This window comes from Dermatophagoides pteronyssinus, unplaced genomic scaffold (assembly GCF_027571235.1).
Source record: "Dermatophagoides pteronyssinus isolate colony J.1.1.1.1 unplaced genomic scaffold, Derpt_VIB-CSIC_2022.12 sq0033, whole genome shotgun sequence".
NCBI lineage: Eukaryota > Metazoa > Arthropoda > Arachnida > Sarcoptiformes > Pyroglyphidae > Dermatophagoides > Dermatophagoides pteronyssinus.
This window is the reverse complement of record NW_027461557.1, coordinates 1-14,875: the sequence shown is the minus strand read 5'-3', so window position 1 is coordinate 14,875 and position 14,875 is coordinate 1. Positions and strand designations below refer to the sequence as shown.

General features: G+C 28.3%; 5 protein-coding genes and 1 long non-coding RNA gene across 6 annotated transcripts; 4 read left to right on the top strand and 2 right to left on the bottom strand.

Annotated features, from left to right (window-relative positions):
- Positions 1–114: 114 nt before the first annotated feature.
- Positions 115–1,219, top strand: CCDC53 (Coiled-coil domain containing 53). Its single transcript, XM_075823660.1, has one exon. It carries the CDS (start codon positions 268–270, stop codon positions 865–867), a length of 600 nt encoding a protein of 199 aa, XP_075679775.1. The 5' UTR covers positions 115–267; the 3' UTR covers positions 868–1,219.
- On the bottom strand, positions 842–1,814 carry LOC113794236 (clotting factor B-like). Its single transcript, XM_027344340.2, has 2 exons — positions 1,119–1,814; positions 842–1,059 (listed from the first exon to the last, which is right to left on the bottom strand). Exons 1-2 carry the CDS (start codon positions 1,812–1,814, stop codon positions 898–900), a joined length of 858 nt encoding a protein of 285 aa, XP_027200141.2. The 3' UTR covers positions 842–897.
- A 242-nt stretch (positions 1,815–2,056) lies between these two features.
- On the top strand, positions 2,057–2,688 carry LOC113794237 (uncharacterized). Its single transcript, XM_027344341.2, has one exon. The coding sequence runs from the start codon at positions 2,057–2,059 to the stop codon at positions 2,651–2,653; it is 597 nt and encodes a 198-aa protein (XP_027200142.2). The 3' UTR covers positions 2,654–2,688.
- A 1,914-nt stretch (positions 2,689–4,602) lies between these two features.
- On the bottom strand, positions 4,603–5,457 carry LOC142645974 (uncharacterized). The gene is made up of 2 exons (XR_012846985.1): positions 5,338–5,457; positions 4,603–5,260 (listed from the first exon to the last, which is right to left on the bottom strand). It is a non-coding gene; the product is annotated as an uncharacterized LOC142645974 (long non-coding RNA).
- A 192-nt stretch (positions 5,458–5,649) lies between these two features.
- On the top strand, positions 5,650–9,266 carry LOC113794231 (calcium-independent protein kinase C-like). The gene is given in 11 exon segments (XM_075823677.1): positions 5,650–6,145; positions 6,218–6,547; positions 6,608–6,743; positions 6,821–7,205; positions 7,207–7,357; positions 7,412–7,585; positions 7,649–7,803; positions 7,883–8,059; positions 8,122–8,272; positions 8,363–8,506; positions 8,590–9,266. Coding segments are annotated over 11 exon segments (2,313 nt in total). The 5' UTR covers positions 5,650–5,803; the 3' UTR covers positions 8,758–9,266.
- Positions 9,267–11,232: 1,966 nt separating this feature from the next.
- LOC142645973 (L-asparaginase 1) lies at positions 11,233–14,152 on the top strand. Its single transcript, XM_075823678.1, has 7 exons — positions 11,233–12,303; positions 12,369–12,489; positions 12,547–12,658; positions 12,726–13,062; positions 13,125–13,237; positions 13,326–13,625; positions 13,694–14,152. The coding sequence occupies exons 1-7, from the start codon at positions 11,997–11,999 to the stop codon at positions 14,150–14,152; spliced, it is 1,749 nt and encodes a 582-aa protein (XP_075679793.1). The 5' UTR covers positions 11,233–11,996.
- Positions 14,153–14,875: the final 723 nt, after the last annotated feature.

Here is a 14,875-nt window from a genome sequence, read left to right as displayed (position 1 = left end):
TATATTTTCCTTTCCTCAGGGTATAGATGGCGCTTTTTGTTTGTAAAAAAAATCAAAACAAAATCAATTTTTTTGGAAGGTGTGTATTGAATTGTCATATGATTTTTTGATTAGATTCGCGATTTGCTATTGATGTTTTTTGAACTTGTCAATCAAACAAATTGATTTGACTTTGTTACTTGCAATAATTGTCTGTCCTGCCTCACAAATCTTTTTCAGGCATATCGTGTACGAACATCATTAACATTTTCATTTTACAAGTTGAAAATGATGAACAATTTCAATCTACTACGAAATCCAAATTTTCAATTGAACAAAGTTTCACCGCTTGATAATGGTACATTAGTAACATTTATCAATAATTACATGTACGCTATGATTGGAATGTTTGATGAATTTGTTGATCATCTTGAAACAAAATTAATCAATTTAAATCATCGTATTGATAATATTCAAGCTAATCTGGTTATACTTGAAATGAAACTTAATAGTGTGAATAATAATAGTACATTGTTGTTAAGCAATGATGATTCGAATACGACGTTAGATGATAATCAATCAAATAATAATCAAGTAATAACCGCTCCGGAAATGCTTGATAAGATCAATGTACAACAAGATGATATCAAAGTTGATCGAACGGAAACATTGATTGATCATCAAACAACAACAACTCATCAACAACAAAATAACAATTCAATAAGTTCATCGGAGATCGAATCATCAACCGTATCCGATAATAATCAATCAGTGGATGATGAAAATCTCGAAATATATAAACGAATGCTTCGTTTTGGTGTTAATGAAAATGCTGTTCGTCAAAAAATGTTAATCGATGGTGTTGAACCTTCGTTATTAAATTTATGATTATTTAAATTGAAAAAAATTGAAATAAAATTAATGATTTTCCATTAAAATTCTATGAATCCAATTGAGAAAATGTGAAACAGCCGTATTGACACCAGGGAATTCATCGGCACATGTTACACCAAAACCAATAATACCGAAAAGAATTGCTTGATCATTTTTATAGGCAAAAAATGGACCACCAGAATCACCCTTTGAATAGATAAAATTAAAAAAATTGATATAAATAATGTTTTGTATAAAATACTTACGCTACATTCATCTTTATTTTTTGTATAGGTACAGATTTGTGAATGTATTATATCTTGATCTAATTTTGAATAAATTTGACGACATTTTTTCAATGGTATAATATCTAAATCAACTTCTTGTAGAATTTCGGAAACTTTTGAACCGCTAAAATTTCGATAACCCCAACCAATAGCACGGCCACGTTTCAAATCATTCAATGATTCGAATGAATATTCTGGCAGACAAATTGGTCGAATATTTTGACCAAATTTTAATGGTTCTTTTAATCGAATTAAAGCCAAATCATATTTTTGATGATGTTGATATTTTTCATGTACAATGATTTTATCAACTTTTTTCATAATTAAACGTTTTAAATATATTGATCCAACACCAATCTGATATATTGATGGTTGTTTTGATTCATAAAAATTATGTGCAGCAGATAAAAGCCAACGTTCATTGATAATAACAGCACCACCAAATGGTGCCTGATAACGATAAAGTAATGCTGCAAATGGATATGAACCATCTATACTATCTTGACCATTAGAAATTCGTTCGAAATGACCGAATAATCCACAACCAGGTAATGAAAGATTATTTTTTATTTGAACAATAAATTTTAAATTGCCAATCACAATAATTTTCGAATAAATAATATTGGATTGAAAAAATATGATTGAAAATAATGATAAAATAAAAATCCGAAACATCGATGATGGCCAACAAACATTACGAGCCAGGGCGGTTGGGTTTTTACACAAAAATGTTCAGCTTGTAATTAAATTATAAACAAAACAAAACAAAAATTCGAATTTTTAGATCCGGCGGTTTTATTTTTGGATTCGATTTCAATTTTCACCGAAAATGTATCAAAAATGTCGAAATAGTTTCGAATGAAGTTTGGTGTTTTTTTTTTGGTCAGCTGGTGGAACTATTCTTCATCATCATCATCATGGATATATCATCGGATATACTTTCGACATTATCTTTGATCAATTCCAACGATATTACCGAAAATGATTTATTAACAATATTTGATCAATGTAATAAAATAATTCAAAATAATACTGATCATTCAACCGACAAAATCGATTCCATCAAAATCAAAATTCTTACATTCGCAATAAATTCTTTAATGCTTGAAGCTTGTAAATGTCAAATAAATTATCAAACATTAATTCGTTCACTGCAAGATAGTGGTCTGGATTGTAGCACTCAAAAATTTGAATTGTTTAAAAATTTTCTTGAAAAATCAATGAAAAAATTATATCATAATATTAACAAATTGGAATTATCATCATCCGAAATTCATTTCAAAGATATTGAATGGTCACAAATATTGGATTTAAAAAGTTCAAATGCGGAAAATATTCGCAGAAAAAATTATCTAATCGATATAATTGGTTCAAAACCAGCAAACAATAATGATGATCACCATAATCAACAACCTAATTCAACAACCGAATCAATAATGTTTACCGAACAAGGATTACAAGATTTTTATGTAACAATACGTGATTGTATTAAAAATATTGAACATTATATTTAATTACTCTAGATAAAGATAATCCAAATTTTTCCCAATTTGTTTGTTTGTTTTTTGTTTCTCCAATCAATTAATCAATCGATCGTTATCAAAAAAAAAAAAATTTCCTTGACTGTTTTCCCCAAAGTTCGGATGATGATGGAATTTTTTTTTCTTGTTGTTTAGCTTTTCGTTTACTTTTGGGCTGAGGATTTTATTTTTTTCTCCTGATTTATGACTTTCATCATTTTATTTTTTTGTTTGACAAGAAAAAATTTTGTCAACAAAACAAACAGAGGAAAGCAAAGCAAAAAAAAATGTCGTTGCTGTTTTAATCAGTGTTAAAAGATGGTGTCATTTTGTCAATGATTGTTTTTTTTTCTACTGTTGTTTTAGAAATAAGTTTATTATGATTTTTCTTTTAAAGACTTTTTACCTGCGATTAATATAACTACAATGTTTGGTTGTCATTGGTAAATTTTTTTTTTGCAAGGCAAACAAACTTGCATTGTTAGCAACAGACGTTTTTTTTATCATCATCATTTCGAAAGAAAAAAGAATTTTGGTTAGAAAAAAATAATAATAAAATACCGCTACCGGTTAAACGAAAAACCAAACAATGACAGCAGAGAGAGAGAGAGAGAGAAAAAAATGATAATGGCGGGCGTAATGAGAATGTTGATGATATAAAGGAAAAAAAACAAATTTTTCTTTAAGAATTTAATGTGATGGCGTCATCATTATTATCATCATCATCATCATCATCATCATTATACATATAGTAAATTTGGATTAAGATTTTTTTTGATTATATAGTGGTGGTTGTGGCATGTATGATATTATCTATTTACAAAATAAATAATATCATCATTTTTTTTTTTGAACGAAAAATACACCTAAAAATTTTTTGAAAAAATTTTCGCTCTCATTTCATGTACACATAGATAGGACACACACACACATAATTCGGTCACCGAACGGCGGGTATCATTATAATTCAATTCATTTCGTTCGATCGAACGTTTGTGTGTTTTTAGCCAAATTCCGGTATACTATAAAGGTAAATAATAATAATAATAATGATGATGATATGATTGTGTTTAAATAGAAAATACCACTATCATCATCATCATCAATAAATGAATGAATGAATGGATGGTTATTCAAAGAAAAAAAACAGCCCACAATTCCATGATGAAGTTTTTTGGATTCGAATTTGAAATGAAAAGAAAAGAATATTTTGTAGCTATATATCAACGAATGTTTGATGTAAACAAAAGATATGGGCGAATAAAATTGAGTCAAGAATATTCTTCTTCTTTTTACTTAAAAACATACCGTTATCTGTTTTGTTTTATTTTTGGTTTGATGAAAAAAACATCTATATAAAAAATTCACACTAGGTTGGTCGATCGGTATTCAGAAGAAAAAAAGTTCAATTCAGTATGCTATATGTTCGGGACATTCTCTTGTCTTTTTTTCTCGGGAGGAGGTAAATTGTTTTGTTTGGTTTTTTTTGGTTTTCGTAGATCAACGAAGACGTTCCTTTTTTTCATCCAAAAATATATTCCGTTATGTGTCGACTGTGCTCGAACACCAACATCATCGGATGGATAGTTGAATGAATTTATTTATCGAACGAAACACAAAAAAATTTTTACTCAAAGTGATTCTCACTCTCACTCTCACTCTCAATTCTTCTTCTTTCATCATCAACTTCTTCCATATTCTTTTTTTTAAATAATAAAGAAGATACCTTAGCGCCTATTCCTCAACATACGAAAAAAAAATATACAACCAACCAACCAAATAACACACACACACAGAGACAACACACACACACCAACCATCAAACATACAATAGTTTTGTTCTGGCTCATTATCCTCCTCTCTCACTTAACAACCAAAACTAACCGATCGACCGACCGATCACCACTACCATCATCATTTTATCAATGATCCAGACAACAACAGACTTTAATCTATTTTATTAAATTAAATTGTGTGGCTCTCTCTCTCTCTTCTCGATTTCATCATGAAGATCTTTGGATGATAATCTGTTTTTTTTCGTTTGTTTCTTCTTCTTTTGACAAATTCTTGTCATTATTTTTTTTGATTGTGATTCAATAATCATCATCATCATGTCCAATGTGTTTCTAAATCGAAAAAATTATCATTATTTTATCGATCACCAACAACAACAAACATTATCATCAATGATGATGATAACATTCGATGTTTAGAATGATTTCTTGTTTGATTCATCAATCAATCCATCAGATTCTTTGATTGAAAAAATATCTTCATCAACAACGATTATTATCATCTTTATCTTTAAAATCAAATCAAATCTTGTCATTTTATTCTTGTCACAATTCTTTTTTTGCAAATTGATATCACCAAGATCTTCTTTCACCACTGTTATCTTGTTGTTGTTGTTGAATTTGTTCAATTCCTTTTACTTTCGTTTCTGCAAAAAAAAAAAAAATTCCAAAATTATTTTTTCTTGTTGGTTTGATTTTTCGAACGAAACACTACCACCATTCGACAATTTTTTTCGACGAAATTTTTCGAATGTTTTTTCATCATCATCATCATCATTATTTTGGTCAACAACACACCACCCACCACCTATATAACGTGATGTTTATGATAATCATTATTTATTGAAAATGAAAATTATTTAAAAAAAAATATGAATGCCATACCCGAAATAATAATAATAATAATGATGATGGTGATGATGGTGATCATCATGTTTCCATTCATTCATTTATATGATTAAATAGAAAGTTGTTATCCAGTTGAAAAACACACTTGTCAAATGTTGTTTGTGTGTGTGTGGTTAATATCTCCATTAATTCATCACCAGTCATTTTTTCAGTCTTTTTCCCCTCAAATTGATTTCTGTTGTTATCTGATGTAATGAGAAATTCTCATTCACCATTGATGATGATGATCAACAAAAGTCTTCAAGAAAAACAAAACAAAAAGTTGCCTAGTCAATTCAATCACCTCGTTTTTTTTGAAATTTGATCTCCTCGTTGTTTTAAACACAAAAAATTCAATCATTCAGTCATTTTTTTTGTTACAATTTATATAAATCACATTTCATTCGCTTAAATTCTGCAAGAATTCAACAGAAAAAAAAATATCAAATCAAATTAATTAATAATGCCTTTTACCGGAACATTAAAGCTAAAAATTATTGAGGCTGCTGATCTAAAGCCAACACAATTATCCGTACGGCATGTTTTGGGTAAAAATCAAGCAATGGTTATTGATCCATATATTAATATTGCTATTGATGAATCAGTAATGGAAAGTACAACAGTTAAATCAAGAACATTTAAACCAATATGGAATGAATCATTTAATTTAGAATTAATTGATTCAAAATCATTACAATTAACAGTGTTTCATAAATCAGCATTATCCGAAGATTTTGTTGCAAATTGTTCGCTAACATTTGATGAAATACAAGAAAAACATGATAAAGATAATAATGATTTTTGGGTAAAATGTTTTTTCCAATTTTTGTTTGCATTTTTTATTTGAAAAATCATTTTTTTTTCGTTCATTAAATAGGTTGACCTAGAACCGGTTGGAAGATTACATATTTGTATTGAATTAATGAATAAACCTGAACTAAAACCACCGAAAGAATTTCATGAACGTATTGGTTTTAATAATAGACGTCGTGGTGCAATGCGTCGTCGTGTTCATCAAATCAATGGACATAAATTTATGACAACCAATCTTCGACAGCCAACATTTTGTTCACATTGTAATAAATTCATTTGGGGATTGGCTAAACAAGGTTATCAATGTCAAGTTTGCACTATGGTTGTGCATAAAAAATGTCATCAATTTGTTGTTGTTAAATGTCCGGGTTGTAAAAAAACTAATGAAGAAGATGTAAGTTTGATTCCGTAAAAAAAGGTTAATTTGATTTAATTCTGTCATTATTATTATTAGGCATTGGCCAGTGGTAATCGTTTTAGTATCAATGTTCCACATAGATTTTCAATACATAATTATAAGATACCAACATTTTGTGATCATTGTGGTTCAATGTTATATGGTATTATTAAACAAGGTCTCAAATGTGAAGGTAAATCGTTATTCGAGATTCTGTTGATGATTCAGTAATTTGATTTGATTTTTTTTCTTTTTGAAAACGAATATTAGATTGTGAAATGAATGTACATAAACGTTGTCATAAAAATGTAACAAATAATTGTGGAATAAATTCAAAAAAATTTGGTGAAGTATTAGGTGAATTAGGTATATCAAGTGAAAGTTTAAGCAGCAGTAGTAGTACAACAAGTAATAATAAATCACATAGAAAAAATCGAATAACATTAAATGAACAATCATCACCAAATAAATCATCATCATCATCATTATTATCGTTCAATGAAAGATCACATACATCACCATTACCATATACGGACCAATCATTTACGGATACATTCTGTAATCCAATGCAAGCTATGTCATTAGTACCCAATAGTAAGTTTGTTTTGTCGAATCAAATATCCTTAACATTTCTTATTTGATTGTATTCAATGTACAGATGAAAAACCGCAACAACAACAACAACAACAACAAAAATCAATACAGCAATCAAATCTAAATAAATTGATTGAATCATCATCAAAACGTCGTTATAATTTAGATTCATTTAATTTTTTAAAAGTTTTGGGTAAAGGAAGTTTTGGAAAGGTTCGTTATTATTTTTTTCTGAATATCCTATTTATTAACTTATTAATCAAATAGGTTATGTTAGCCGAATTGAAAGGAACCGATGAAGTTTATGCTGTAAAAGTATTGAAAAAAGATGTCATTCTACAGGATGATGATGTTGATTGTACAATGACCGAAAAACGTGTTCTAGTATTAGCTGCCAAGCATCCATTTTTAACGGCATTACATTCATGTTTTCAGACTGAGGTAATTTTATTTTTGTTGTCATCAATAATAAGAAAATACATTTTCGATTGTTTTTACGAATAGGATCGATTATTTTTTGTAATGGAATATGTTAATGGTGGTGATTTAATGTTTCAAATACAAAAAGCAAGAAAATTTGAAGAACCACGTGCACGATTTTATGCAGCTGAAGTTACATTAGCATTAATGTTTCTTCATGAACATGGTGTGATATATAGGTAAATTTTTTTTCAGATTTTTTTCCTTCGTTCAAATCAAATCAAATTTTTATTTCAATTCTTCAATTCAATTTCACAGAGATTTAAAATTAGATAATATTCTATTGGACAGTGATGGTCATTGTAAATTAGCCGATTTTGGAATGTGTAAAGAAAATATTATTGGTGATAATACAACATCAACATTCTGTGGTACACCGGATTATATAGCACCGGAAATATTACAAGAACTTGATTATGGAGCCTGTGTTGATTGGTAAATTTTATTTTATTTTTTATTCAATCAATCAATTTTTTTCCTTCCTTTCATATTGATAGGTGGGCATTAGGTGTTTTAATGTATGAAATGATGGCCGGTCAACCTCCATTCGAAGCCGAAAACGAAGATGATCTATTTGAATCAATTTTACATGATGATGTTGTTTATCCTGTTTGGCTTTCCAAAGATGCTGTTGCAATTCTCAAAGGAGTATGTATAATTTTTAATCAAAAAAAATCAATTCCAAAAATTCCTATCATGATTTTCCATAAATATTTTTTTTTGTTTACCTTTTTAAAGTTTTTAACAAAAAATCCATTGAAACGTTTGGGTTGTGTGCCTAGTGCCGGTGAACATGCAATAAGAAATCATCCATTTTTTCATGAAATCAATTGGGATTTATTGCAAGCAAAAAAACTCAAAACCCCATTTAAGCCAAAAATTGTAAGTAGTTTTTTTTTCATTCTCTTTTAAAAATATCAAAGAATCATTCATTAATTCCAATTTTTTTTACCATGTGTACACAGAAAGCCAAATGTGATGTTACTAATTTTGATCAAGATTTTACCAAAGAAGAAGCTGTTTTAACACCAACCAATATCGAAACAATACGATCAATTAATCAAGAAGAATTTAAAGGTTTTTCATTTGTAAATGAAGATTTTAAACCATCAAGATTTGATTTGGTTACTTAACCCTAAACTACCACCTTACCATCATCATCATTTATTCGTTTGCATTTCAAAACAAAAAAAAAACTACAAACAAATTGAAAACGAGACAAAGACTCCTCCTGCAATGTTTTTTATCATCATCATCATTATCATCAAAATAGATTTGTTTTCTTCTTCTTGCTGCACACATTTTAATTGAATTTTTTCATTTCATCAAAAATTCCCTCCCCCTATTCATTCCCATCAAACACACATAACCCTTTACACACACCTCTTAACACAAACCTACAATTCTTACTTGAACGATATTGATATTGGAAAAATTTTTTTTTGGCAAAACAAAAAAAAACCTCTATATATTTCACCATCAAACACACATCACACACTAGTCATATTTTTTTTTTGTTTTTTGTTTTTTTGGTCACCCCCTCCCCAAAAATATTGTTTTTTAATTTTTTGTTTTATTTTTCTTTTCTGTTTTTGTTTCATAATTATGTTTTTTTAAAAAAAAGAAAATTGATTTTAATGAATTTTGATTTTTAATTCCGCATTTTTTTGGATAAAAAATTTCTTAAAAATTTTTTGAATATGGTTTTTTTCGAGAAAAAAAAGAAAGGGTTATGGTTTTTTTTTGGAATGGCTTCCTATTGATTTGGTTTGGTTTGGGAATTCCACGATTTTTTTTTGTTGTTGTTCTGGTTGGGTTGATTGGTAGTTGGATTTTTTCTTGAAAAAAAGTACCGTTCGGTCATGTCATATCATCAGACTGATGATTCGAAGAGAACAAAAATCTGTTTTTTATCATTGCTTGTTTCTGACCGATATAATCGAATGTTTTAATATAAAAAATTGGTCATGTTGTTTTCGAATGATAAAAATCAAATTTTATCAAATCAAAGAAAAAATTTTCGATTCAAATTCAATTGATTTTTATCAAATCAATTGATTATTTTCATAGATAATCTTTATTATTGATTTGGTTCGAAATCAATGTTGTTGATCGATTTTGTGACAAAATGGCAAGATTTTTTTCTGGGGGGTGGTGGTGGTTTATGCATGTTTATATCTTTGGGTTAAATCAATCAACCAATCAGTGATCATCAATCGATCATCATTCGAGAATCAAATGGAATCATGATTTTCAAAATATGATGATGATGTTCGAATATCGAATGATATTTTTGAACTATGATCATCACTGATGATCACTGATATTTACTGTTGCTGTCCATTTTGTCTTCAAATATCAATTTTTTTTAAACAAAAAAAACTTTATTTGGATAATCTTGTGTTTTTCAAAAACAAAGCCAAAAATCTTTTATTGAATGATTTCCATTCACTTATTATTGATATATCAATGCGTCATCATGAAAACATCTTATTTTTGTTTTTCTTTTAGATTGGTATTTCCCAAGGAAAAAAACTAACAAACAAAATAATAATAATAATAATGAATAAGGAATGTTTTTTTATAGGATAACCCAGAAAGAAACAAAAATTATTATAAACAAACATTGATGATCGTCATCAATGTTTGTTTGTGATTATCATCACATGTTCAGAAGCATGTTGATAATCATTCAAGAAATCTTATCATTCATTCATGAACTGCATTAATTGCAATTAGAATTAATGTGACTAAATTATAAGATTTGCAAAACAAAACAAAAAAAAACTTTATCAATGAAACAAAAATATCATACGATCATCAGATCTTTGATCTTTTGATTCAGTGTAAAATATATATTCAAGTTATGAAAAAAAAGTTATGAATAAAAAATTCTTTTATTGATTCGAATTGAAATAAGCAATATTTTGATGACACTGAGATCAAAAATCAAAAAAAAGACATTCAACGATATCAAAGTTTAGTTCATTTTCAAATAAAATTCTGATGTAAGTTTGTACGATAATCAAGTAAGCCGAATATAAATGTAGTTGTACATAGCGATGATGATGATAATCACTTGTTAACAATTTATACATTATGTATGTATTTATTTGTCCCTGTTTGCTGCCGCCAAAATATATTGCTTGTTACAAAAACTAAAGTCAATGGTATAGGCCAAAGTATATTTAGACAGAGTGACAGAGTGAAAGAGAGAGAGAAGATAATTAACGAAACATTTTTGAACAAAAAAAGCTGATGCAATCTCATGATACGTTTACATATGACTATATTTCATATTTTTCAAAACGGATAATGATTATTATTTCACATTTACCACTGTAATTAAAGGGAGAGAGAGAGAGAACGAATTAAGCACATTTGAAATGAATTGAAGTTCATCTTTTTGGATATAGGAAGATTCATTGGTTGTTTGTATTGAATTTCTCTCTTTTCATTCAGAAAATAAATTCTTTCCCTTGCAATAATTTGTACAGAGAAGCAGTGGCGGCGGTTTTCTTCAAAAACAAAAATTAGATCCGATTCGATACGAAAAAAAAATTTTAGTATTTAAAGTCATCGCTCTATTCGAAACTATCTTCATCATTCAATTTCGTTCATTTGCAAAACACACATCAATTCAATTCAACTTTTGAAAATCTTTATAAAAAAAGAAATCCTGAATATATTTAACCCTTACGACAACAAATAGAAAAAAATATTCAATATTTTGTTTATTCCAATCAAGATTTATCGCTTTATTATTTTTGGATTCGATCTGATTTTCTGTTTGCTTTTTTCCAATTCATTCATTCACTTATCAAGAGTTGTTGTTTTTGTTCTGGTTATCTTTTTTTTGTGCTATATATCGATCGAAACATATTGATATATTACCCCGGATTTTTTCTTGGTAAAATTCCAAAAAAAAGTTTTTTTTGCCTTATTCGACATAAAGTGTCACCGTCCTGTGTAAGATATCTATTGAAAACAACAACATCATCGTACATGTTGGCCATTATTATCATCAAACATCATCTAATTTCATTATTATTTTGTTATATTTATTGAAGGAAAACCACCCCCCAATAATTAATTAAATTGTTTTTAATGTTTCGACAACAAAACGAAAATTTCATTTATCATTATTTTCTACTATTCAACGATTATTATCGTATGAAAACGAATTGTGCCAATATCAATAATAATAATAATAATAATAATAATAGTGATAATAATAATAATAAAACTTGATCTTTAATATCATTCTTTGATTGTGTTCATCGGATCATCGACATCGACATTTCATTCATTCATTTTGTTTGATTTTGGTATCAACAGGCCGATTAATAAATTTTTTTTTTCGTTTTCAAAAATGACCGACAAAATATTTTCCGAAGATTCTTGTGATTCGGATGCCGAATTACTAAATAACCTGCCATTAAATGGTTGCTATCAATCACCGAAAACGGCAAATCGTCGTCATCGACGTTTAAGTTTAAATCTAGCGCAAACAGTACCACAACAACAAAAACTTATTGATCCATCATTTGAACCAAAAGTATTGCGCAAAAATAAATCTATTGCACGTATTGAATCTTATGGTACATTATCGGAAGAAAGTAAAGTTTTAGTTATCTATACTGGTGGTACTATTGGTATGGTGAAAAATGGTTCGGGAGGTAAATGATTGATTGATTTAATGATGAAAATTCAAATTTTAAATTTTAATTTCATCAAAATTTAGTTTATGAACCACGTCCTGGTGCATTTGCACAAGTAATCAAAAAATATCCCCAATTACATGATCCAGAATATTTTGAAAAAAGTTGTATGCTACCGGATTCCGAACATTTATTAGTTTTACCGTAAGTTTTTCATTTTAAAAATGATCAATTTTTTTGAACTTTTTGGTACATTAACAGTGATACTGGCGAGAAAAAGCGAGTAATATATACAATTTTTGAATATGATCCATTGCTTGATTCATCCAATATGACCATTGATGATTGGGTTTTGATTGCACAAAATATTAAGGTTTGTTTTTGAAATGAATGATATTAGCGAATTAGCTTTTAACAATCGGTTTGTATAAAAAAAACAGAAAGAATATCATCGATTCAATGGTTTTGTCATTTTACATGGTACCGATACAATGGCCTATACAGCATCGGCTTTATCATTTATGTTGGAAAATTTGGGCAAAACTGTTGTCATAACTGGTTCACAGATACCGCTGTATGAAGCACGAAGTGATGCTAAAGAAAATTTATTAAATTCATTAATAATTGCTGGCAATTATTCAATACCCGAAGTAACCATACAATTTAATAATAAATTATTTCGTGGTAATCGTACATCGAAAATTAGTGCATCGAAATTGGATGCATTCAATTCACCAAACATGTCACCACTAGTCAATATTGGCATTAAAATTGATGGTAAGTAATATTTGATTCAATTGAATTAATTTAATTAATTAAAATTTTAACACAAAAATTAGTTGATTGGAATAATGTTTATCGGCCATCAACAATTGCCAAAATACATGTTCATTCAAAATTAAATCGTAATGTAACATTATTACGTTTATTTCCAAGCATTTCAGTCGAAACGGTAAGTTAATTTTTTGTTTGTTTTCAAAGAAAAATAAGGCAATTTTTAATAATAAAAAATTTTTCTTTTCCTTCCAAAAAAACAATAGATACGTGTATTTTTAAGTGATCCAATACAAGGTGTAGTGCTACAAACATATGGTGCTGGAAATGCACCATCCAATCGTAAAGATATTCTAAATGAATTTCGTGAAGCAACTAAACGTGGTTTGATTATTGTAAATATAACACAATGTCCAAATGGTAAAGTTGATCCATCATATGAAACTGGTAATGCATTAGTTGAAGCTGGTGTTATACCTGGTTCTGATATGACACCTGAAGCATGTTTAGCTAAACTGTCATATATTCTAAGTAAAGATGAATGGTCATTAGAACAAAAAAGAGAGGTAAGCAGAATATTATTGATTTTTTTCAATTAACATATAACCAATCATCTATCAATTTCAAAACATAGATGGTACGTACAAATTTACGTGGTGAAATGACCGTAATACGTGAACAAAAAGTTGAAGATGTTAGCCTTGTTCAAGCGATAGCCAGTACGCTAAAAGTATCAACATCGGATGAAATTGAAAAATTACGTTCAGCACTTTATCCGGCTATTGTTTGTGCTATAACTGCACGTGGTGATGTTGATAGTTTAATCCAGCTAAAAAAGAATGGTATCGATTTATGTGCAAGTGATTATGATATGCGTACACCGCTGCATATTGCCGTTAGTCATGGTCATAAAGATGTTGTTAAATATCTTCTATTCGAAGGTGTTAATGTACATGCTAAAGATAAAAATAATGAATCAGCATTACATTTGGCCATAAAAAATCAACAACATGAAATTATTAAAATGCTCATTGAAGCTGGTGCATCATTAGATTTGCCCAAAAATCGTGTCGGTGATCTGATTACAAAGTAAGTGTCAAAACAAAAACAAAACAAAAACATTTTTTCATCAAAAAAAATTTTGAATTTTTTTCTTTGATAAACACAGTGCTGCTGCAAATGGAAAATTACAACTATTAAGATCATTACGTTTGGCTGGTGCTACATTAGAAGAAAAAGATACATTCGGTCGTCAATGTATACATGCTGTATGTTTACATACTCGCGGATAATATTTATAAATATAAATTCCATTTAATAATCCATTGTAAAATAATTAACAAACAAACAAAGCAAACTAAGGGTTAATTTTCTATCACCCCAAAATTGAATGTTATAATGATAATTGTTTAACCCTGTTCTGTTCTGTGCTATGCTGGATGCAAAAACAAAAAACAAAACAAACGAAAAAAAATTGTGTGATCTATCCTGATTATTTGATATCTTTATTTATTTATTTTTTCTTCTTCTTAAAAAAAAATCAACGTTATAACTTTATTTAATTTTCTTTTATTTTTGTATAATCAATTGTAACGATGTAACAATTATATAACATTTCCATTTTAAAAATGCAAATAAATCACAACAAAATTAATAATATTTATCCATTTGTTTTGTTTCGTTTTTTTTTTGGTTACAAAGGCAACTGAAAGAAATCAACCAGAAATTATCGATTATTTGGTAAACGTTATCAATGTTAATCGACAAAAGACTGATTTATATGGCCGTACTGCTAAAGATATGGCAAAAATTTTTG

Excerpts from the sequence above, each read along its gene's own strand:
- LOC142645973 (XM_075823678.1), top strand. The coding sequence starts at position 11,997 with ATGACCGACAAAATATTTTCCGAAGATTCTTGTGATTCGGATGCCGAA. Across the intron at positions 12,490-12,546 it reads GAACATTTATTAGTTTTACC|TGATACTGGCGAGAAAAAGC; the intron begins GTAAGTTTTTCA and ends GTACATTAACAG. Across the intron at positions 13,626-13,693 it reads CATTAGAACAAAAAAGAGAG|ATGGTACGTACAAATTTACG; the intron begins GTAAGCAGAATA and ends TTCAAAACATAG.
- LOC113794237 (XM_027344341.2), top strand. The coding sequence starts at position 2,057 with ATGGATATATCATCGGATATACTTTCGACATTATCTTTGATCAATTCC.
- LOC113794236 (XM_027344340.2), bottom strand. The coding sequence starts at position 1,814 with ATGTTTCGGATTTTTATTTTATCATTATTTTCAATCATATTTTTTCAA. Across the intron at positions 1,060-1,118 it reads AAAATAAAGATGAATGTAGC|GGTGATTCTGGTGGTCCATT; the intron begins GTAAGTATTTTA and ends ATCTATTCAAAG.
- CCDC53 (XM_075823660.1), top strand. The coding sequence starts at position 268 with ATGATGAACAATTTCAATCTACTACGAAATCCAAATTTTCAATTGAAC.